The sequence below is a fragment of the Micrasema longulum genome, unplaced genomic scaffold, assembly GCF_059751315.1.
Source record: "Micrasema longulum isolate JH-2025_06_02 unplaced genomic scaffold, ASM5975131v1 h1tg000545l, whole genome shotgun sequence".
Classification (NCBI taxonomy): domain Eukaryota; kingdom Metazoa; phylum Arthropoda; class Insecta; order Trichoptera; family Brachycentridae; genus Micrasema; species Micrasema longulum.
The window spans coordinates 143,297-169,812 of NW_028277741.1; the positions used below are offsets into that span (position 1 = coordinate 143,297).

Consider the following 26,516-nt stretch of genomic DNA (forward strand, 5'->3'; position numbering starts at 1 on the left):
ATTTTATGTTTGTGTCTTTTACATTTCGTAAAATAGTGTAGGTAATATTTTTTTCAAATTTTGCTAAAAATGCTATAAAATGTGTATATTTTTATCGCAAAAATACTGTTTATAATTTTACACATTCTTGATAAAGGGGACAGTCTTTTAAGGGTCTGTTATTTTTATCAGAAATGAAAGCTAGAAATTAGATAATTTAATCAAAAATAATCATGTTACCAAAGTAATTTTGATGATGTCCAAATCATTGTATTGAAGTCGAGTACTGCTTTAATGATTTAATACTTCGGAGGAATTTTACTCACATCAAGATTTTAATCCTTTTCTTTCACAAAAAAAAACATATGAAAGGATTGAATAAATTTGGATATTTTATCAAAGTAAAAGGGTATTTTCACACCACAGTAAAAATCCACACAGCACGATAAAATAACATAGGGTGGATTGATTTTTATTGTGTTGTTATTATTTTATTAATTTAATGGCAGGTAAATGCACTAACCAGTACACAATGAGGCAGACTAAATCACCACTCGACAACGTTTGGGAATTCTTTTACCTGAGAGTAGAAACTATATAAATAAAACCATGAAAAATAAATTAATATCCACCCACCCTAATTCTACCGTGCCGTTATTTTTAAAATTTATATTACGTATATGTATTTTTATAAATTGAAATGAAATTCTACGAAGAAATTTCTAATAATTGTGTTTTATAAATATTAATGTTGACTTCTTATCAGATTATTGGGACGAATATCAATATTGCGTGTATATCGAATATTGCGTGTCAACATGGACAAAAGAGTATGGTTTACTAATAAACCCATCTAAAACACAAATTATATTTGCAGGTAGTCAAAGATTGCTTAGTAAGCTAGACATACCTTCACTGAATCCTCTTATTGTCAATGGTACCAATATTCAATACAGGAAATCCGTAAAAAATCTAGGAGTACAAATGGATGAACACCTCTGCTGGCGAGCTCATACTAATGAATTAAGCCGCAAAATATTTTTCAGTCTACACTCACTTAGATGGTTGCAAAAATTCTTACCCATTAGTACTAAATGCACCCTTGTACAAGCATTACTACTACCCATTCTAGATTACGCTGATGTTTCCATGACTGATTTAAGCTGTAAGCAACTCGATAAACTTGAACGACTTCAGAATACATGCATAAGGTACATTTTTGGTCTTAGGAAATATGACCACATTTCTGATTATCGTAGGCAACTGAAATGGCTCAAAATTAGACAGCGGAGAGACTACCACTCCCTCTCACTTCTGTTCAATGTACTTCATAGTCCTAACGCTCCTATATACCTGCGTGAAAAATTTCAACGCTTATCAGTTCATGGTTTACCTTTTCGTTCTAATTCTCAAGGCACTCTCTTAATACCCATCCACAATTCCTCTTTCTTCTCCAACTCATATAGTGTCCATGCGGCTCGACTGTGGAATCATCTCCCACCCACCATCAAAGATGTTACTACATTATCTCTGTTTAAATCACGTCTGAAAAAACATCTCCTTTCTCTTCCTTAATCTCTCCTCCTTTCCTTTTTCCTCTTTCCTCTTTTTTTCCCTTTTCCCATTGAGTAATAGTTTTGATTTAAGGTAATTTATAAACAAATACGTTTATTTCTATTTTTATATACTTTGAGCTATTTAATCTTTTTTTTCTATTGAATATGTTCTGTAACTTGAATTATAAAAATAAAACTTTTATTTTATTGGTTGGTTGGAAGAAATTGCCATTTGGCAATAAGCCCGCCAATGTACAAATAACATTATGTACAAAAGTTAAATAAAAATATCAGTTGAACGTAGTTATGCAGAAAGCAGCCAGTCCACAATTTTAGAAAAATGAGATATTAGTGTTATTGGGTATTCTTTGTTCCGCTAAAAACAGCCAGACCGCTTTCATACAAAAAACTGTAATAATTACCTTCTGAAAATAATGTCGATCACAAAAACGACATTTCTCATTCTGCAGAAAACACCCATAACACTAGAAAAATCTTACGGTATAGATGCTAATGTGAAGATTAATGCCTCTAGAAATCGAGTTATCTTAAATCAATTATAGTGGATAAACACACAAGTATTTTTATGTTGTAAATTCATCAATTTAAAAATATGTGTAATATAAAAATTATTTAATACAGAATGTCACCTTATACGTTTAAAGTTTGAATGAGATATCATTAACTTCACTTAAAATCACAATAATTCCTTTAACGCGTAATTAAAATATTTATAAAGCTATTATAACAAACGAATTAAGTGATAACAAATAAGTCCCTACTATAAATATAAAATGACATGTTCAATACATTGACAAAATACATCAGAGTTTTCCTAGGGCTGGCTGTTTTCTGCAAAATGCTCATCTTAGGTTGTGTGGTCAGCCAGACTTTAAAAATTATTAAAACTGGTCAAATACATGATTAAATTATTTTTGCGGTATAGAAAACCCGAATGTATGCATTATTAATCATTTGCCAAAGTAAAAAAAAACATTTAAACCGTGGTGTAGATTCGATTATTCACTCTTTTCACAAAAGTGCTATTATCTCAGTCTCGCTTTTCTATGGCTGGCTGCTTTCTGCATAACTACGTGCAATTGCTAACTAAAACTTAAACTGGAAAAAAATCGCAATGAACATGGATATTTACAAGAATATCAGAACAATACCACATACAACATTCCAAAACAAGACAAGGACAATCGAGACCATTAAATCAGGGACCAAAATTATACAATGTTTATTGTAGTTTTACCAGACTGGTAGTTTTACCAGACAAAAATAAACAAAAGACTTGAACAAACTTTTCAAAGGACGTTACAAATATAATTAGCAATAACAGAATATAAATAAAAAATGAAATGTTATTTTTGTAAAATAAATGTAATAATCCGTAAGAGTTAATAAATAAATTGAAAAAAAAAAAATCAAAATGTGGTTTCATTTTTCAAAATGTGGTTTTTCTAACTATCGTTTAAGATATTCGTTTACCTTCTCCGGGAAATCTAGAACTTCAATTACCTAAAACAATGGTCACAATGATTTTTGATGAATTTTCATTTTCCATAGCATGCCAGAGTTAAGCACGATAATAACTGGGGGCTTTGATTGGCATTTCATGCCCAGATTTGACATCAGAATCAGATTTCTAGCGCACTGAAGTTTTGAGGAATCGCTGTGTATCCCGCAATCTATTTTTAATTTTAATTGCAAAGCTCGGATAACCTTACTTGTTTAACTCTCAGGCACATATCGTCGACTGATCAAACCCCTAAATGCATTATTGCCTAATCGGAGAAAAATCAATTCGAATGTTTGTCTCAACTAAAGTCTTCTCCGATCTCCTCATTCATATTCAGGACATGACACATACGCACGAAAACATCTCAGTTCTAAATTTGTTGCAACAGAGAGGGAAAACATTTTCGAGAAGGGAATATATGGGAGTCTAGGCATTTACAGGGCTTATGACCTGACATAGGCTAGTTTAAGTGGCCACTTTACACACACTGTGTAACATTCACCATTCCGCCTACGTTTAAACATTCGAAATTTCCTAACTCTTCCATCTGTTGACATTTGTGAAGTAAAAGAGCTGAAACCTTTATCACGTGGGTGAGATTCATCCGGCTGAACCAATTCACCCACTAGGCAACGGCTGAAAACAATTTTCCAATTTTGTATACTTCTTCTTTTACCAGGTAGTTAATTCGACATTGTTTTGAGTATGTCCAAACGCACCGAAAACCAGTCTGCGAGCGGTTGGACATACTCAAAACATTGTTGAACATCTCAGTTCCTTTAAATCGTTTCAATAGTTGAGATTGCAAAAAAAATATTTGGTAAATGGGATTAATAATTTTTGCCAGCATACAATTTTTTTTAAGTGATTTTAATTTGTTTTACGTTGTAATTTTAAAATTAAGCCTCAGAGGTTTAAGAGAATTGGAGCAGCTCAAAAAAACTACATATAACTGCATTTTTAACTTTTTTTTCTTCAAAATTTGGCATTTAGAGGGTTTTATCTGTGTACTGGCAATAAAGTGGTCTAGAAAAGCGCCTTAGAGTTATTATTTTTCGAAAATGCCGCTGTTTAAGTTCTGTATAACACTAATAACAATAATAATTGTCAACGCGGATTTAACATACAGTTCTGTGTGTGAAATATCTTCACTCATTGGAACCGTGGCCAAATGATTTCGACTTGATGGCTACTTTCAGATAAAAGTAGAATGCCATTCTGCCTATATTCAAAGATCAGTATTCCTAACTAACTAACTAACTAACTAACATTCCTTCAATTATTCCATATATTGATGTTTGTGAAATTAAAGATTTGGAAATTATATTTTGTATTTTTTTTTTCGATGTACCTATGATTTAATATATACCTACCTGTCCTTTTTTTATTTTATTTAAAAACTTAATTTTTTTTTACACCCTTTGATGATTTCATTTTTACACAATATGTTAGAGTAATCATTGTATGAAACCACTGTCTATAATATGTACATGAATACTTTTTATGTTATTTTTTTTTCGTTTATCTACTGTATATTATTATTTGAAGTGTTTATTTCTACACATTGTATTTTTTTGTATAGTAAAAGTCACAACGTTCCGCGTATCTATATAGATAAATAAATCTTTACTGATGCGGATAAGATGCATCTGAATGAATTATTTCACCTACGTACTAGGCAACGCCTGAAAATATATATTTTAATTTTTATACTTTTTAAACCACGTGGATTTATCATAAATATTTTAAGTTTGTGCAAATTTTTATATACAAGAGCTGGATTCAATCCCCTAGAGAGCCGTTAATATTAACATAATACAACAGAGGTTAAGAACATTTTTGAGAAAGGAACATAGAAGTATAGAATGTTACACAGTGTGTAAAGTGGCCATTTAAACCAGCCAATGACAGGTCATAATCCCTGTAGATGCCTAGACTTCTATATTCCCTTATCTAAAATGTTCTTCACCTCTGTTGTAATTTGTGAATGTAGTATTGTTAAAACTGAGAGCATGTAAATACTTTTGTGATTAATCATGAGTGTAATCTGTTTTTCGCCATTCTGTGTTAATTATTTATTATCTGTTATCCGTCTGACAATGGCGTGGATATAATTGTATTACGCAATATTTCCTCCTAAAGTTTCATCGATATTCATGTTTCATCATCGTTTCCCTACAGTGGTGCATAGGTCACGGCATTGGTATTTGAATTGGTATTTGATAGTGAAAATGTATTCGAATTATATGTATTTAAATTTAATTAAAACTATAACAGGGGACGCTGGTCGGTAGTTCCATCGACAGCTATGTCCTCCGGGCCCGAAGTAATTAAGTGATTCTGGTCACTGGTAAAAAATTATAAATAAAAGTGGAATAAAACTATATACGTATTTTTATTAATATAATTAAAATGCAGTTCCACCAAGAAATGTCAGTACAAAAACTCAATTATATATATATTTATTTATTACCTTTTTACTAATGTACTAAGCAGGTATTTTTTCAGTTCTTTTTTTTTCAATTGAAGATCTTCCATGTTAATGATGGTTTGTGGGAGATCATTGAACGACCTTGGTATAACGCAATTTAATGTTCGTTCTCCGAAGTAATTTGTAATTTGAGGAACGACCAGGGAATCCTTAGTTTTTAATCTAGTATTGCAAGTGTGGGAAACTCTTTTTTTATATTCCGGATCAACAAAGTAATCTACTATCGATTTGTAGTCACAGAGTTGTTTTACCGGCAGGACATTGCAGAATTTAAAATATACAATCTGAGAGAGCTCTTCCAATATCTATCAAGTTATGGGCTATATCATCGTTCTAGTAACGAGAGAAAGCTTTCAATACTCATTCACCGCTCTTCTTTTTTGCTATCTCTTTCACAATAGTAGCTTCTTTACTATGGAATAATCTATCCACTCATGTTAGAGACGCCCCTTTTTTATTCACATTTAAATCACGATTAAAATTGCACTATATGAATATTTGTGCTTTTCCTTTCTCCTTCTTCCTTCTTTCCCACTTTTACCCCCCCCCCTCTTATCATAGTATAGTTTAGATATTTAGTTCATTTCGAATTCTAAAAAAAACTTTTTGGTTTTATTATATTATCTAAAAATATACCTTCAAAATGTCCATAATATACCACTAATTTTCTCAAATCAAACGGTTTAGGTAGGTTGGAAGAAATTGCTTTAAGGCAATATGCCCGCCATTATGCATATATATATATATAAAGTACTTAAATAAATAAACAAATAGACTTTTAAAGGCTAGTATTGTGCTACATTCAAGCTGCATTTTGCCAATTATTCTATGACCCACTGTTTTTAAGTCTTCGCCTAGATATCATTTTTTTATTTCTAAAATTTCCCCTTTTCAAAAGTACGCGTTTTTTAAAACGGAATATACAATTATTTTTTTCAAAGTGTACCTTATCATCAGTTACTTATCGTTAGCATATGTTATGGATAGTAGAATATAATATACATATATATTTTTTAATAAATATTCTCGTTCTTGTAATCTACCTGTTATCATTGGGTTCATTTTCAATAAGTTTAAATAAAGTTTGGTGCATGAATCTTCCACCAAATAACAACCAAATTAACGACTTATAATTCGGTAGTCAGATAGCAGAAGGGACCATCTGCATTTTTTAATGTTCTCGAGAGAAGACTTCTTATTCCATCTACACACTAAAATAGTTTTTGTGTTTTGTCCAGTTTTAAGTAATTTATTACCTTTTTGAATATTGGTGTCGTTTTTTTTTTCTATGTGTATTTACTGAAATATTTGTCAAAACTAAAAAACCGAGAAATTTACAGACGGTCCCTTTTGCAATCTGACTACCGAATTATTTGTTATTTATTCATACGAAATAAAGAAAAGTGAACGTTGCATAGTTTTTTTTTTTTTACTGTGGCAATGATTATTCAAAAAAATATTCTTAACGCCAATACTCACGATCTTGCAAAAAATAAAGCATATTTGAAAATTATATTCAACAGTAGTAACTCACGATTTTATATACTATATTATGGCTTCCGAAAAATCACAGATGCTGGATTGTGCAATACTTGCTTGAAACATGAATGTTTCGGATAATCGTTTTAAATATTGCTATCAAAAATAAAAGCTAAATGCATTTAAGTTCCATTTAGGGCGATGCTTTTGGGTTCTCTTATTATTTCACACATCCTTAATTAGAAAAGGAAGTTCCTCAAGTTAGGGTCGACGACGATTTGGAATCCACTTAAATCGTTATTAGCAATTAGCCATGTTTTTGTGTTGGTTGATCGTGGATACCTAAATTTAGTATCAACGCCACCAACATATAATGTTTTTTTCTTCTGAGAAATCGTGAAGGAGCACGATTGTTGTAAAACTTATATCTAACTTATAACCGTGCAAAAAATGATAATTCAAAAGCAGCTCCTTTACACTCCCTCCACATAAAGTCACATATATTCGATATTTTCAATACAAATTCTGTACATGAATTAAAACTTATTCTCACTCGTTATTTTTTAGAAAAGTAATAAATTTATTTTAAAATATATTCTTAAATTTAACTTTGTTTCCTGGAATATGTGATTTTTTAATTTTTAATTTCTTTATTTTAACATGTTAGACATAATTTAAATTGTACATCGGTAGATTTATTGCCAAATGGCAACTTCTTCCAACTAACTGATGATGAAGATTTTACTAAATAAAGGTATTATTTAGTTAATTTAAGTGTTTTTTTGTTTTTTGCACAAAAGATTTATATTTTTTTAAGTACCAATGTTGTATTAATATTTTTTTAATTATTATTATCTCGTTATTCTCAGCTTTACTTTGTTATATTTATATTTAGAACATAAGATTTTCTCATGGTTATTGTTATCTTTTATTTAAAGGTGTTATGTTTCTTTTTTACTTTTACTTTTTTGTTCTTTGTTTTATATGTTCACTAAACTTTTTCACTTTTTTTTAGTTGTAATTATTCTATTATTACACACCATGTACTACATGATTATTGTGCACTGCTGTGATTATTTCTGTAAAAGGTTCTTTGAACCGTTGATGTATAAATAAATAAATCAGCATACGATTTAATTGAAGAAATCGGTAGTGTGATGCCAAAAGTACATAGATATCTGTCACTCTTTCTAAATCACGCATTTTTCCATAAAACACGCTAAAAACTGATGCTCTTTCATATGACAAAAGATATCCCTAGATCTTCTTTAAAAATGTTCGTATTAATATATGAGGTTCGTCTGTTTTTCACACTTTGTTATGTGACCGAAGGATTTTTTTTGCTTATCCTGTACAATTTAGAAAATGGCAGATACATATGAACGTAGTTGTGCAGAAAGCAGCCAGCCATAAAAAAGTGAAACTTAGATAATAGCACTTCTGTGAAAATTGAATTAAGTTAAACTGTTTTTACTTTAACAATTGATAAATAATGCAAACATTCGTTTTTTTTTATTATATAAAAAAGATTTTAATTATGCATTTGACCCGTTTTAATTATTTTTAATGCTGGCTACACAACCCAAAATGTGCATTTTGCAGGAAACAGCCAGCCCTAGTAAAACTCTGATAAACGAATATGTTGTCATTATATATTGAATATGCATACGAGTATATATTAAAATTAGGGTGCTTAATTGTAAAAAATCACTTCATGCATTTGTTATAATAACCTTTTTTTTAAATAATTCTTTGTCAAAAGAATTTTGGTGATTTTTTAAAGTCTGTCTGACCACACAACCTAAAATATGCATATTTTTAAATTAATGAATTAATAAAAATAAAATACTTAAGTATTTTATCTAAGGGATTTAATTTATTTAAGAGAACTAAATTTCTGGAGGCATTAATCTTTCAATCACCATCTATACTGTTAACATTTTCTAGTGCTGTGGGTGTTTTTTGTAAATTGAGAAATTCCGTTTTTGTGATCTACATTATTTTCATAAGGTATTACAGATTATTTTGTATGGAAGCGGTCTGGGTGTTTTTATTAGAACATAGAATTGTCCTTACCGCACCCGATAACACCAATATATCATTTTTTCAAAATTGTGGACCGGCTGGTTTCTGAATAACTACGTTCATATATTCTTTTGCCATCCCACTACCGAAATATAAGGATGTTCGAACCTGTTTCGGAAAGTTACAGCTTATAAGATTAACTCAATATTTAAATACAAAAAAACATGGATTAATTTATTAAGCTAATTAATAAAAAGTAGAAAAGCAAATTTTACACAATGTGTAAGCACTTCAACCAGCTAATTACATGGCATAAGCCCTGTAAATACTTAAGATTTCCATGTCCCTAGGTTCATATGAAACTTCTACGTTTTTCAAATAAAAAGGTCGAACCGTACTAGAGCTGTGCGGCCCGTCACGGTAACGCGAAATTTTCTTTTTACTGTCTCGGATGAAACAAACCGTACTACAGCTGTGCTACATTGCTCGGCACTCCATACAAAATTTGTCCCTCAGGACCGTTGAAGTGCAGGAACGCCGTAGTGCTGTTTGACCTTAAAGCATCATCATCATCATCATACTACCCTACTCATAGGCGCATATGGCCTTACATTGTGGAATCAAATGCAGCGTATCTCGATCGTCTGCTGCAGGTTATCAGCCTTAAGCAAGTACCAGTCCAGAGACAGTGAAATATTGCGATGTTAAATCACCTTTGAAAAAATATTTCTCGTTGACCCTGTCACGAATCGAAACCAAAACCTCCCCCCTTAATCGAGGGATTTTTTCCCGAGAGTAGACACCGAGTCAAAAATACTCGTCCGGGGTATTCTTTATTACCTTGGACATAGATTAACACGAATAAATAATAAGAAATATTTACAAGTATATTCTCTGACGTCACAGCGAAATTTTGATTTAGCGTTCGTAATATGGAATTAAATTTAAATGTTTTTTTTTAATATTTGAAGCACTAACTTTGTGGTATAATATATACACTTAACTATATATACACTAACTCATTACATAGAGTAAACACCGTTAAAATGAAATAGGATAAGATTTATTAGTTAATTATACCTTGATAAAGAAGCTTGTGTAGCTTTGTGGAAAAGATTAAAAATATGTGGCTCAAAATAAAGTTGTTTTGTATTTATTTTATTGTAATTAAATTGTTTAAATTAAATACAGTACAAAATCGAAACTGGATTGACGTGCAGAAATGCCATTTTAGCAGTGAGCCGCAAAAAATCTCAATGCCTTTTGCAAGGATGATTGATTAAATGACTTATAAATATATACCTAGATTCTTGTGTAAGTATCTAAACTACATTCACGGAGACTGGACCGCTGTGCACGTGCAAACCACGAGCCCACTGCGTGATATCGCGTGATTGGCTAATTTCACACCACGCCAAAAATCTACACGTCATGATAAAATACAATACGGTGGATCGATATTTTTTGTTTTACAATAACTCATATATTTAATGCCTGACAAACGCAATAACCAGTACACCATGAAACCGACTAATGTCCAGTCGATTTTCTTTTGTAGGATTTTTAATTGAGAGTACTCGCTAAATTTAAATTTAAATAATGATTTTGATAAAATTATCATTGAAATCTCTTTGAAAGTTTTACTATTTTATTTTTAGATATATACGTACTTTTATTGTTTTATTTGTTTATTCATATTTTTATTTTTATTCATACAAATACATACATATTACAAAATTTTTTAATAATAACGTATCCCAAACTCTATGAGGCCAAGGGCCCTGTGTTGAGTTGGGATACAACGTAATGGAAAGTGGACGCACGTTAATTAAATAATAGCAAAAATAAAAATTAAATATAATTACATAAACATACATATATTTCAAGGGGCATCTGGACAACAGCTTAATAGTATATAAATCTATGCAATATCTCGCAGCAGTCTCCTGCAGTGGTTTCTTTCCATTTGAATCGGGTTGTGGTCCCGTGGCTAGTGTGCGGACTCACAGATCAGAGGTCCGAGTTTCGAACCCCACTCTACCCCAACTTGATTTCCATTTTTTAAAAGTTAATTATTTACAACTCGTTAATGATCACCAAAATTGAAAAGTTTGGACAAATTATAAAAACGCTAATATATATATAAACATAGAGCGCTAATATATATTAAAGGTTTTACTTAATTCTGACCTTTCTCTTGACGCTCAAATTAGTAGAACGATAAGTTCCTGCTTCTATCAGCTGAGACAAATTAAATGCATACACAAAAATTTGCCGGTTGATGCCGCCAGTCAATTAATAAATGCGTTTGTGGTGTCTAGAGTCGATTATTGTAATGGCATCTATGCAGGTCTACCAATGAATAAAATGACTCGCCTACAATCTGTATTGAATGCTGCAGCGAGACTTATTTTCGGAATCTCTAAGCTCAGTCATATCACTCCACTGCTTCGGGAATTACACTGGCTATGTTTTCCACAGAGGGTCGAATACAAACTCTGTTGGCTAATGTATAAATCATTTCACAACTCTGTTCCGGAATATCTAAGGGGACTATGCATTCCAGATGAACTAGCTGACAGGCGTCTCACGCTTAGATCAGCTACGTCTACGGCGAGAGAAAAAGTGATTATACCTCTACGCAAACAGCGCACTAAATTTAGTAAACTCGCATTTGCGGTCGCAGGCCCTATGGCATGGAATGCTCTCCCAGCAGAGGTGCGAGGCTGTGAAAGTGAAGTGATGTTTCGGAAAAAAATCGAACCCACTTATTCTCTAAATCATTTGAATAAATCCGTAGCATGTGATAACAAAATAATTTGTTTGAATTAAGTTACAAATTTAAAGGCTTCAATTAAATTTATTTATCTATGTAATCACTTTGTAAAGCGCCCTTGGGGTATTTTATTACGAAAATGGCGCTGTATAAGTTATCCATAATAATAATAATAATATTATGTACTAAATAAAATATATTAACCGTTGCGTTTTTATTGATATTTTTATTAAAATCATTGACTATGGAGTTTTAATAAAAAAAACGAACAAAAAACGAATAGTTCCGAAGCCTCGAAAAGTCTCGAAATTCTTAGACTCGATGTCCGAGTCTCGTCTCAGTCTCGAGATTCAAATTTGTGTCGAAACTGGACGCCCAGTCCTGACCCCAACAACTCTTCAATGCAGAAATATAATTTTATCAATAACATAACCTTATTGAATTATAATTTAAATAAATTAAAGATAATAGCGTCTATTGTTATGGCATTTGACTACGTAATGTCATATCTCTTTGGTCCATTCGTCGTCGTGGATAGGGTGTGGATGTCGAATCGGTGATCTCATAGGACAATTATGAACTTCACGATCGTCCTGAATGGAGTACATAATGACCCATAGTCACTCCTTTATTATGTACAGTAGAACTCCGACTAGCCTTCGCTGATTATCCTAATCTTCGGAATTCGCTTTCAGAATTTCAGAAGAAAAAAAAATAAGATGGAAACGTTCTGCGATTTGCAAAATAACGACTTGGCTTCCCGAAAACGGATGATGACAGTCAAACAGCTTACTTTGACCGACATGTTCAGCAAGCAATGACTTTCATTTACAGCGCAATAATTAGCTATACTGCCAATATTCAGTTAGAACTCACTGAACTACAAAATCATTTTGCCCTAAAAAACCTTTTTGCCGAAAAAGTATCTTCGAAAATACAACATTCCTCAGAAGATTTTGCAGATTTCTGGAAATTGATACCAAAAGAAGACTTTCCTGCAATAAATAACCTGGTCTTGCAGTTCTTCAGTAGTTTCGGATCAACATAAATATGTTTGTGAAAAGGTTTTTTCAAATCTTAATAATGTAAAAAATGAATACCGCTCATCACTAACAGAGCAAAATATTTGTGACTTGTTACAGTCAACGTCTGACTTAATGCCTAACATAAGACAATTATTGCAACAAACACATTGTCAGAAATCACATAGATTTCATCAATTACCTACCCTTAGATTTTGATTTAAGGTGCTCTTTAAGTTATTATTTTAATAAACAACAATTTTATTTCATAATACGTATTAGATTTTTCTATCAGTTCAAGGTCTTGCATCTGTCTTGTCTTTAGGAGACTGCCAGCTCTGTCTACAATCATTAGCTTTGTCTTACTTATATTTATTTTAAGACCCAGAGCCTCACTCTCCAACTCTATCCGTCTGAAGGCTTCTGCTAGCTCGGTTACATCTTTAGCAATCAGTGTTGTGTCGTCTGCATATCTCAAATTTGATATTTGTTGACCTTCCACTTTGATAGATGACTTTGTGTACCTTAGCTCGCTTATCTCTAACAACGGCAGTTGCAGACCTGATATTGGTCGCAGGGTTCAAATGGCCAAATGGCCAAAGAAGCAATGAACCATTTGGAGAAGATTTGGCGAGATCGAGGAATATCAATAAACACAAAAAAGCGGTTGATGGAAGCCCTGGTATTCTCCGTTTTCCTATATGGGGCTGAAACATGGACTATGCGTGCCTACGAGAGGAAGAGGATCGATGCATTCGAGATGTGGTGTTGGAGAAGGCTGCTGCGAGTGCCTTGGGCAGCCAGAAGGACGAATGCATCGGTACTGGAAGAGCTCCATATTAAAACTCGTCTATCAGTGGTGTGTTTGAGAAGGATACTGTCTTTCTTTGGACATATTGCTAGACGTGAGCCAGACAATCTAGAAAAGGCAATAATGTCTGGCCGAGTTGAAAGCAGGAGAAGCCGGGGTAGAATCCCATATAGATGGACTGACCAAATAAAGGTGGCTACGGAGCTAAAATTTGATGAGTCAGTACGTCGGGCTGAGGACAGACTGGAGTGGAACAGACTTATTAGAAGTGTTCATGGTGATCACGATCTTCAGCATTGAGGGACCGACTTGGAAGAAGAATTTGATTTTTTATTACACAAGTGTTAAAAGTAACTAAAATGGCACTGTCCCGCCGATTCAGAACTCTTTGGCCCGCCAAATATTTCTAAATCGCCTGTTTGGCCCGACTGTTATAAAGGTTAAGCGGCCTTGATTTATGTGCTAAAAACTTGGATGTTACTGCATGTGTAGGTATATAATTTACAACTATCCAGTTGTCGTAGCAAAAAAGAGTTGAATACGCTTATAGCTAGTTAAATGCTGATTACAAATCAATAAATTATTAAAAAAACGACAAAATGTGAGTTGCGGCGGTTAAGGCTCTGCACGGCAGGATACCAATGTTGTTAAATCAAAAACTAAACCAAAAATTTGCAACGCTTTTGTTACGCAACAGAGCGAAACGGCATATCTATATCTGAAGCGCGTTATTACTCTGAGGTTATACCTAATGTAATGTAAATTAAATGTTTTTGTTTATTCTTAGCTCAAATAAATAAATAATACCATTACAGACCCCGGATCAGAAATCTTCTCCTAAACCCCTTTCTATCACATCTTTATTTCTATTTCTAGCACAGTTCTTTAGGACTAATTGAATGTAGTTGTGCAGAAAGCAGCCAGTCCACAATTTAGAAAAATTGAGATATCGGTGTTATCGGGTGCAGTGAGATCAATTATATGTTTTGCTTAAAACAGTCAGACCGCTTTCATACAAAAAAAACTGTAAAAATCACCTTCTGAAAATAGTGCCGATCACAAAAACGGAATTCCTCAATTTGCAAAAAACACCCACAGGACTAGAAAAATCTTACGGTACTTTAAAATCAATTTACACTGTTCAAATACATAATAAGATTCTTGTTTTTAATACCAAAAAAACTATGTATTCATTGTTAATCATTTGTCAAAGTCAAAAACATTCCGACTGCTGTGTAAATTTGATAATTCAATCTTCTCACAAAGGTGCTATTATCTCAGTTTCACTTTTCTATGGCTGGCTGCTTTCTGCATAACTGTGTTCAATTGAAAATGGATTAAAAAGAAATGGACTCTTTTAGGTATATCACAAGAACGGAAATATATTTTTTTGCACGTTTTTCAGAAAGAAATTTACGGGTTTTTTAATTAGTAACGTGAAAGTTTTTGGCTGCCTTTAAAAAAAATTGCATATCTTTGTAGGGGTTATCTAATTCTGATTAATTTTATTGTTCTATTTTCGTACATGAATATTCTGGCACTAATAAACAACTTACAATGATTGCTTAAAACAATACGGAAAAAATTCCAATGAAAAATTTATCGACCGTAAAATGTATTCAAAATTAAATTTAGCTATTACTACAAGTATCTCAAGATAAAATAAACAATTTAGTATAATTATGTACAATATTATATAGGTCTTACTTATAAACCTGGTATAAAGTTACGCCTAGGCATAGTGGTAGAATAAGGAATACCATCCTTATTGTACCGCTATAATAAGGGTGATATTCCTATCCGTATTCTGCAACTGTGTCTAGACGTAACTTTATGCCAAGTTTATAAGTACGGCCCTATATGACAACTAAGGAGAATCGCTTTAGTAAAAATAAATTCATCCTTTTTTGTAACCTCTTTGCGAGAATACTGATCTTAATACAAAGTATCAAAGTTTTTAGTTTTATTTTACGTCAGAAAACGTACGTAAGAAACATACTATTTATCTTCCTTAATCTCTCCTCTTTTCCTATCTCTTTATTTCCTTTTACCATTAAATACTAGAATCGATATTAATTCATTTATAATGTCATATTGTGAGTTTTATTTTTGTATCAATTTTTTTTCTTGAAACACGTTTTTTCACTGGCTGGTACAATTTACAAATATATATGTACAAAATTTTTAGTAAATAAGTTGAAAAAATGTACAGTAATTTAAAACTAGAAACAAAATAATTCAAATCAATAGCAAAGACAAAAAAATGAATGGATTGTGGGATTATGATATTATATTATTGCTACTACTACTACTACTACTACTACTACTACTACTACTACTACTACTACTACTACTACTACTACTACTACTACTACTACTACTACTACCATCACGCCATTTCCCCGTAGGTGTAGGCAGAGAGAATGGACCACCACACACGTCTAACCTGGCATACAATCCTAGCCTCTTCCACATTCATACGTCTTGTCATACATGCCCTTCGGTTTTGTCTGCTTTTGACATGACCAGACTTAAGATTTTGGTTTATCTGATCATGCCACGTCTTCCTTGGTCGTCCTCGTCTCACGTTGCCGTTCATTTTTGGCATATATACTTGTTTTACCATTCTTTCGTCGTCCATTCGTTCTACGTGACCAAACCATCTCAGAAACCCTTTCTTAATCTTATCAATTATACTTGACTCAGATTTACACTCTCGCCTGATTTCATCATTCGTAACCCTATCATACATTGATTTCCCACACATTCGTCTAAAAGATCGCATTTCAACCGCGTTCACTCGGCTTTCATCCTTCCTCTGCCAGCTCCATGTTTCACTTCCATACATAAGTGTTGGGACTAAAACTCCGTTGTGCACTGCCAGTTTAGCTTCGATTGACATATTTTTATTAGAAATTACTGTGCTTAGTGCTCCGTTCATTTTGCTGTCCGCATTCACTCTTCTTTCAACATCTTTTTCTACTCTTCCATCTCTTGAATACATGCTTCCCAGATACACAAATTCTTCTACTTGCTTGAGACATTCGTTGTTTTTATTATTGTTTATTATAATATATTGTGATATATTGGATTCAGGTTGATTATTGGGATGTATTGAATGATGAATGTAATTAGTGATTTTTTTATTTGATTAGACAAGTTATATAATATTAGAAAAGAGGATGCGCGGTCTGACTTCCTTCATACAAACGTATTCCCGTATTTTCTCTCAGGATAATGTATGGCACTAGAGCGATGATTACACATTAGAGTTATCTACCAATGGCGTGTGCCTATTCTTTATTTTTTTGTTTTTGATAAATTGTCTTTTATAGGAGCTACGACAATCCGAAAACCCTTAAAAGCGCATAGTTTTATCTCTGCCATATCTGCCATCTCTGCCGTCCTTACGAACAGTGCAGTATCTAGCATTTCTGAAGAAATTTTGTTAAATACAGATTCGGAATCACGAAGAAAAGATCTTTACAGTCTTTCTCGCGTATCAATATTCCTTCGGGAACTATGAAGCACAGAACGAAAAACTGCAGTAACTAGATTTTCAGTTTACAATTATCTTTAATTTTTTTATTTTTAGTCCAGTTTCGATCGTATCCATGTCACATTATCATCCTCTCAAGACAAAAAGACTTGATTTATTAGTTTCATTGGCAGAATACTGATAACATAAAATAGGAAAGAATTCATTAGTTAAGTTTACCTTGAGAAAGAAGCTTGTTTAGCGTATTAAACCGGTCGGTGGAAAAAAAAGTGGTTATAAACAAAGTTGTTTTATTTATTTTATTAGTGTTTAATTAATCGTTTAAATTTAAAAATAATCTTACTATGAAAACTAAATGAATCTCTCCGTTTTTTCCTTTCTTTTGATACATGGCGTATAGCAATGACACGCATAGTATTGAAGCTACAAAAAAACATTATTTTCTTTTACCGCGTTTTTCTCAGAAACATGTCTAGAAAATTTGATGCATATCAGAAATAGCTAACTGAGATACTGCACTCTTCATATTATGGAGAACAGATCTTCGGACGTACGATATACAACTGTGGAAACTATTTTTTTTTTTAATCAAAACGTTCTGACGCAGAAAATTTATTTTTGATAGGTACACTTTAAAAAATAACAAAATCGGTTCAGTTTTAGGGTCGGAATGCCAGACTTCGATTATGTCGATTTTAGCTAGGCATAATCACTCTGACGTGCAATTGTCTTTTTCGGCAGTATTCGGATGGGGAGGCATCTGTGAGAGAGTGACAGACAAACTATATTCAAATACCTATTCATCAAACCGCTCCACGCCGCATATCCTCTCAACTGGTGCATTAAACGGAACGCTTCTGCGGTATTTTGGCAGGAAGAACATTCACTTGTGCCTTTAGCGTCGGGCGGCAGGTATGCAAAGGTAGAGAGCGACCAGTAATCATACTGAATTCAATATTGACTGGCACCGGTGCTTGGTGCATCCGCTGCGGTCAGTGAAAGTTATTTGCCAGAAGAACGTCTTCGCCAAATCTAATCGAAATGGCCGCTTCCTTTACATCATCGTCGAATTCACACGGCAATAAAATTTTATACCTTTCCATGTATTGTCTGTATTACCGCGCTACAGGCTTGACCGAGTGAAAACGACAAGTAATGTGGCACTTTGCAAAAAAAGCCGCTTATAAAAGTTAAATATTTAGCATTAGCGTCGTGGGTTCATAATTGATGAATTGATGAATTCATTTCACAAAGCAGTTACTAAAAAAAAAAAATGCTATATTACGAGACACCTACTTCAAAATGAAAAATAAATATTAATAAAATTTATAATAAACGTGTTTTTTTATTTGGGAATTCAAAATTTTTTAAAAGGTCCTAAATCCTAGGCCAGTATTGAAGTAGTAAAATAAAAAAATCTGTCTGAAAATGTGCGTATTTGTATTATATTTGAAGTATCTTCGCAGGTAACCTGTAATAAATTAAGCTCGTTTCAAAACGGGTTTTATATGAATATTCATATTTTATACAGAAAAAAATCGTTTTTATTTTTAAAACAATGAAGATAACCCTGTGGCCTCGGTTTTGACTTCGGTGCCCGAATTACAATTGCGAAGTCGAATTTTGTGGATGAAAAATGGAATTTCAAAATAAAATATTTTTTAGATACGTTTAATAGGTTTCGGATATAAATATACTTCAAACATACACATTTTCGTTCAGAATCGATTTTACTTTATAAACAATTACTGAAGACAACTTTGTTAACGTCCCGTTGTAATCGGGGCCCAGGGCCAGAAGCTGTATATCCTTAATTTTTAATAATGCAATCTGAATTATGAATAAATTAAATTAAATATTTTTATTATTTTAAGAAGTATTGCTAAGGATTCTAGACCCGGTATCTTTTCTACAAGTAATACATTATCGATATACCACACAATCTATAATTGATAAATCAATGCCGCACCATTAGTTTCGACCTCTAGACATAATGTGATTTATTTGTCAGTTATCTCAACAGAAACTGAGAACTTTTTTAAGAAGTCTAAGCATCTGCAAGGCTACTATTAAATTAATTAATTCATTTTCCTATCCGCACCCAGTGGTGCGCAGGGTACTGCATTAGCACTCCGATTGTACCGTACCTTTGTTAAAATATGTAAAATCTGTTCTTGATAAATTTTGTTTTTTTTTACAACAACAGGCCAGAAGGCCCAATTACATTGGTGAATTACAGCACAGAATACCTAGGCTTGAGAAACACCACATTATTTTTATGTTCTCACCGGGAATCGAACCCTTCTGTACGTGAGTCAAGCATCATATCCACTATACTACGGAGGCCGCTTAATTAAATATATGACGTGTAATTTATACTATGATGTTATTTCTTAAGATGTTATGAATTTAATTAAATAAATATATATGTAGGATTAAGTTAATTCTATGAAAAATCACCTTAATAACCAATATTTCACATTCATCCTGCCAATAATCGAACCTAGGACCCCAAATATGAAAAGTGAACGCGCCAACCGTTGATTCCACTACGAGGTGGACTTATCTCGAGTCGATTTCCCTTTTCAGGATTTTCACCGAACAGTAGCTATCGACTCTAGAACATCAGTCCAGGGTTCTATTTCTATTTCACACACGAACACTTACTTGTCCATAAAGATAGTATTTGTCTACAAATATTTGAACCTACTCAAAATATTTCTGCGATAAAAAAATTGTTTACGTAAATCGTATTAAAATAATAACCATTTTATGCGGTGGTTTAAAAATTCCAAGAAACATTTTTAGAAATGTCTAGACCGGAATTTCCAGACATCAGTCGCGTTCTTTTAAATTTGCAAGATGTCAATAAATTACGGCCGTCTTGTAGAAATGCATTTTCGTTTTAATTCCATCAATTTTGTGACTAAGCGTTATTGAATACCTTTTAAATGTGTGGCGTGTCTGTCTGGACCGTTTGGGAACCGGAACTCATTGTCATTATCCGAGTTCCTTGGAAACGAAAAACATTTTTTTCTTCAAATTATTGTATTTTAATTAGATAAAGGTAAAACTCCTAATAAAAGAAAAGTATGTGCGATGGTTGTCGCATTTGTCTACCACGCTTGGGGTCCCTGGTTCGATTCTTGGCATGGTCGACCTGAAAATATTTGTTTTAAAGTGTTAAACCGCCTTAAAAACAAATATTTTAATTTAATTATATTTTGTTGCATATATATACAATATATAAATATTTAATATAAGTGAATATAATATAATATATAAAACTGATGTATTTGAAAAATTAATGTAGAGTGTTCTCTGGTAAGGTTAGTTTCCATCTAACATGACTCAGCCTGTTCTAAATGGAGATTTTTATGCTTTAAATTATAAGTAATTGAGTAATTCCCATACCAATATAACAATAACAAAAAAAAACTAAAACTACTTATGTATTTATAAATGAATACCTTACTAATATAATATTTAAATAATCATTATTATACAACTATAAAGTATAGATAATCAATGTCACTTAAACATAAATAATATATTATTATATATATTAAAAATAAATATATAGTAATGTAATACATAGAAATATAAATAATTTGTGTACCAATTATATAAAGTAATATATTTACTAGTATTTTTCGAAAAAATCCCTCGCTACTGTTTGTGTGCAGTTATTTTTGTTTTGAATTTTATTATTTTTTTTTTTTATATGTTTTTAATAGACTATCAAACTAAGCTAAAAAATTATAAGAAATGGTTTTATGTATCCTATTACCAGCGCTATGAAGTTTTGTGACTTTAAAATTACTTCGCATGTGACGTCCTAAGTTCTCTACGGTGAGTTGTCCTGATTGGTAGATTGGCTTCCCGGTCCCTCTTGTCATTGGTTGATTTCGGAGAACTAGTAGCGTCGTTCAAAGTTGTTAATTTTTATAAAAATCTTTTTTTTTTTTTCTTTCATTTTCGAGAAACTTTACCATTCAATGAATGCTCTTATTTTGACGACTTTAAGGCTTAGCAGGGCAAGGTTGTATTTCACACACCGAACCGTATTATTCATCCTTTTCTGTGCCCAGGCACACAGAAAAAAACATTTACCCAAATATTAAAATTTACTTTCATTATTTTATTTCTTCGGGTAACTAACGCATTGTGCAATTCTAAATGCTTAATTAGTTTTGAGACTGTTTTCCTCCTAATTGGTAAGGTGTTTATTTAAAAATATCATGATTTGCTGCAATATTTATATGTAGCTAGATACGTATTATTATTATTATTATTACGATGGATGATTCAATCATCATCTCGAATAGCGCTGTAAAGTAAATATCCCAACACTTCAGAGGGTACGCGGTCTAATTTTTCTTAATTTAAACGTATTCCCGTATTTTCTCACCTTTCTCTTGAATGGAATATTAATGAAATTTTGTTGTTTCATTACAGACCTTCATATTTGTTGGGCCCTACGGCGAGAGGTCCGAACCACTAAAATGAGTATTCGGCATGTCTACTTACAGATATACGTATGTATTTATTAATTTTATTTACTAATATACAATTTTTAATTGAAAATGAATTTTTCACTAACACCAGAAGTACAATAATTATTATTTTATTCTTATTTTATTTATTTCGAATACAAACAGATATACAGGTTAAATGAATATTAAAATATATATATATATATATATAAAATGTATACATAGTAGAGCCTGCCATCCAATTATATGTATTCACTAAATAATACTGTAATAAAGCGACGACGGCTTGAAGTTTAAACTATATAAATAATAAATATACTATATATTAAAATAAGATAAATATGGACAAAACAAGGAGATAGTGGAAAGGAAAAGAAGGAAATTGATGAGGAGTGGTAAAGGATGATTGAAGGAAAGTGAGAGTGGAAAATATTTAGGCTGTGGTGTATTTTTCGTTACCACCTTCCATATCCCCTCTTTCCCACCTGCTGACGAGCCTCAAAATAGAGGCTTAGCGGGTTATTCCTTTAAAAAAATAAAAGGCCCAGCCAAATTCAAAGCGATGTTGGTTTTTTTAAAAAAAAAAAAGCAATTAATAGGCTTATGAAAACCCTAATAGACTCACATTAATGATATGGCTATTGTGTCATCTCAACTCAGAAGTCATTACACATTTTCCTTCTTAAATTCTTGTCTGCCGTGGGAAGTAGGAACACATCACAGTACTATTTAGTGAGATTTTGTAAACTGTTCTGAAGATCCTTTTCAGAGGGGAAAATAATTTAGCGTTGGTTTTTAAATATCCCACAGCAAGGGCAGAATTGATACGCAAGTTACGGTGAGGTACATTAAGGTTTATCTAAGCAAGGATAACATGGGCATCTATATGGTTCGATATTATTTTATGCAAGAATAATTTTGCTATTCACGATAATCGTTTATTACCTGTCATCGTCTGTTTTAACTTTTGTGCGGCTGTGATGTCACACTAGTCTACATCGATACAAGAATTGATATATCTATCTTATTTCTTTAAATGGTGAAGTTGTATTTTTTGTAATCCTCAAATAGACATTTTCACCCCGGATTTGGAAAGTAAAATTTGTATAACTACTGGATTTTAATACAAAAAAAATAACTATCCTTGCTCCACGAAGAATGAATCTGATGCCAATACAGCAATAAATATGTATTAAGAGAGAGCTCGAAAATATAACTCATAACAAGAAAGACAAAGACCATGTTCTGTGGCCGGTGTCTGTGAGAAAAGAGATTCAGTCGGTTTTTGACAGTGATGGGGTGTGCACGCACGCACGTAAGATGACCGGCGGTTATTTTTTATTTGGTCTTAAAACCTTAATTTTCGGCCTCGTGGTGTAATGGTCAGCGCATTTGCCTACCATGCAAAAGGTCTAGGGTTCGATTCCCGACTATTTGTTGAAAAGGGTGTTTTTGCACTAAAAATATTTTAAAGTCCCTGGACTGGTACCTGAAGCGTAAGGCTGGTCATCTTACCCTCATGTAACAAAAACGATCAAGATACGCTGCGTTTGGTGTGCCTATCCAGTGCCCTATGCACCATCAGGTGCGGAAAGGGAATGATAACAATAAAATAGTACAAACATTATAATAATTTAATGTCCTAATATTAACTTATATCCAATTATCATTAAACTATATACTAATTAGCAACATTTCTAAACTGTAAGTGTACACTTGAAAGTTATAACAAAAAACATTTCAGAGAACAAAACATTTTCAATTTTGGGAAGAACTAGAAGATTTGTTGATTAGGGTTCGTGCAAAATAATCTACAACACAATCACTGAACCACACACCAACCACCGCAGCAGAACATTTTCCTATCAAACCACGACAAATTTTAAATAAATTCACCATACTATTACAAAACAAAGCTCCAAGAATAACCCCGAGAAAAAAAATAGATACACAAGGGAAAATCGATGTTTAATTAAATAAAATTACTTACAAATTGTAAACAAAGAACACCCTTCAATACAATATTCGATATTCGTTCACAAAATCATAAACTTTAATAAAAACACATAATTTTGGAAAACAAAAAAAGCTTTTTTAAAATCAGCTCGAATACGATTACGGCTCAAAATTTACTTATCGAGTTTCTCACGCCTCCCTTCAAAATGCAACCACCAACCAACTCAGTCATCGTCATCATACATTACAATCTTAGTCTGCTCTTTTAAGCTTATGTTAACGAAATTTCTATATTTATTAAACACTTGCAGTGGCGAACGGTGATTTTATTTACAGGTAAGCTGTAAAAAATATCATTTATTTTACCTAGCGGTTACATAATTGCTATTTTTTCTGTGGTTCTGTGTGATACAACAACTCTCATTTATAAAATCAACTCCGACTACGTAGATTCGTGATATATTATATTGTGTAGCTATATTATCCATTAATTTAAAACATAACTTGTAAAAAAGTTTATAAAAAACAGCACAGTGAATTCAGTCAGTATAAGGTATACTCAATGAAATGTCGACTGGCTGATTTGTTCTAAAAAAGAATAATGCTAAAAACGGCCGCGTCGAGCGCAAAAGTGTTGCGAGTCATATGTCAAAAGTATCATCTCAAAGAAAAATATCCCTTAAGAAATGATGTTTGAAATACTGTTTTCCAAATCGAGAATCTTTAAAGAATTTGTGTAATCTGCAAGTTAACTTTAGGAGAAAAATCCCGCTACTGGGTTTAATATGTTCAAAATACAGTACACTTATTTGTATGAAGAAATAAGCTGGAGTAATCGGCTTGTTCCTTGGCTCATTGCTGGCGTTGGGCGCGCTTTATTAATATTTGGAGAAACATACGAATGGTAGCAATGATTTATAAGAAATAGTAATTACTTGTTTGTTTTTCTGTAAATAAAGTCACCGTAAAACATTATTATGGATAGAGTCAAATATAATGGTAAGCTGCGCGTAATCGCTTCTATTCACGATTCGCCCCTGCTTGCTTGTCAGGTCCCCCTGACGTTGGCGATCACTACAGCGAAAGGTCCTGCGCTTGCTCATATACTTTGCAGCCAGGACAACTGCTTATTGGATGATTTCTGGGAAAATATGACCAGAGTGCTTTCCCGTTGCCTTTTCTGGTAGATTTTTCTGTCCGGGTTACCATCCCTCAGCTGGTTGGTTCTGGTCCGGAGGCGCCAGATACTCGCCTTTCATCCTCTTGTTATATGTATGTTGTGATCACACCTTTATGTGTGTGATCCCATTTCCCAGGGTTTGCAAATGAATATACCTACTCTTGATAGTATTTATTTAAAAGAAAAAATGCGTAAAATATTAATATAATAATGAAAATGAAAAATACATCAAGCCAAAGGCTCGTTTCGCATGTATCATGCCAATCCACCCGTCCCGTAAAATTAGGGTGGGTGGATTATTTTCTGTTTATTTCTGTAGTTTCTACTCGCGGGTGAAAATTTTGCTGAAAGATATCGAGTTGAGATTAGTCGGCCTCGTGTTTATTTATTTGACAATTTATATACATATACAATAAATATCCATATAAGGGCGGGCATATTGCCTTAAGGCAATTTTTTCCTACCTACCCGTGTTATACTGGTTAGTTCGTTTACCTGCCAAATAATGAATAAAATAAATAATTACCATACGATAAAAGTCAATCCACCCTATGTTTTATTATCAGGCCGGTTGGGTTTTTGCTGTGGTGTGAAAACGGCCAAACTCTGCTTTATGGCAACATTACTTAATAGTATTTTTTGCGATAGTTTAAAGGTCAGCGACAAAGACTATGAACTATGTCCTCTAGCTCGTATTATTTATGATTCCACTAGTTTCCTCTCCTGAAACCTGTCAAACCTTACTGTGACGTCACGGCTTTATTATTTCTGTATTGAGTTTCAAACTTGATTGATTCGCAACATAAACTGTGACGCAAGTGGACGAAGGCGCCTACTTAAATACTTAGAAGAAAGTATTTTTATCTTTCAATAATTACTAAGAAATTTGCCTATGTCGTCACTGCTAATGATTTAAATTTAGATAATAGTTTCCTATTAGATGTACGCAGAAAGTATATAACGCCCCACTATTATTTGTATATTGACACAGCTTTCTCTAAATTCATACATCTTTTCATGCACGCCGCCGATTATTCCGACATTTGAAATGTCAATCTTCAATTATGTATTTGGTCATGAAATGTCTTAATCGCTCTAAAAAATAAAACAAGGGTTGATTTCACCCCCTAGAGAGTTGACGTAGACATTTTTTGCACCAGAGAGGGAAAACATTTTTAATTAGGGTTCGCAGAATAGTGAATGAGATCTCTCTCAGGCTTGGAACATAAAAATTGATCACTTTCAGAATATTATATCATTACTGCTTCATTTTTGTGAAAAAAACCTCAAGGGCGCTGTACAATAAGTATCCTAACACATTTTGCAGCTAAATAGCTCATGGACGATTGGGATTCTAAATATGTAGTTTCTTGTTTCCTATTATGATATACTCGTAATTTATTTTAATAGATTACAGCATGTCTTCCAGCTACAGAGCGCACGGACGACATAAAATCTCGCCCCATTTACATGATTTAAAAATTAACTTCAAATCGTTTACAAATAGAAGCTGGATTAGAGAACGTCATGCAGCTACAGAGCGCATGGACGATTGGAATTTCCGGCTCTATTTACGAAATTTAAGTATGAGATAACTTTGATAGTAGATGACATTTACACACCAAATTGGCTTTCCTAACGAATTTGTGGTATGTTTTATGAAGGCATTCGTTGAAACCTTCATTGATCATGACCTAGATACATTTCGTACGATGGCCGGT

At 32.8% G+C, this 26,516-nt stretch overlaps 1 protein-coding gene across 3 annotated transcripts in view; it reads left to right on the plus strand.

Moving 5' to 3' along the window:
- The window catches only part of LOC148280764 (uncharacterized), a 291,962-nt gene that overhangs the window by 108,108 nt on the left and 157,338 nt on the right, over positions 1-26,516 (plus strand). For 2 of the 3 annotated variants that reach the window (XM_088227848.1, XM_088227846.1), the window contains exon 2: positions 21,622-21,701. The exons of the other annotated variant lie outside the window; for it this stretch is intronic. In XM_088227848.1, the coding sequence (XP_088083974.1) occupies positions 21,682-21,701 (20 nt within the window). In that variant the 5' untranslated portion in view covers positions 21,622-21,681. The remainder of the gene's footprint in view (positions 1-21,621; positions 21,702-26,516) is intronic. 3 annotated transcript variants of the gene reach the window in all.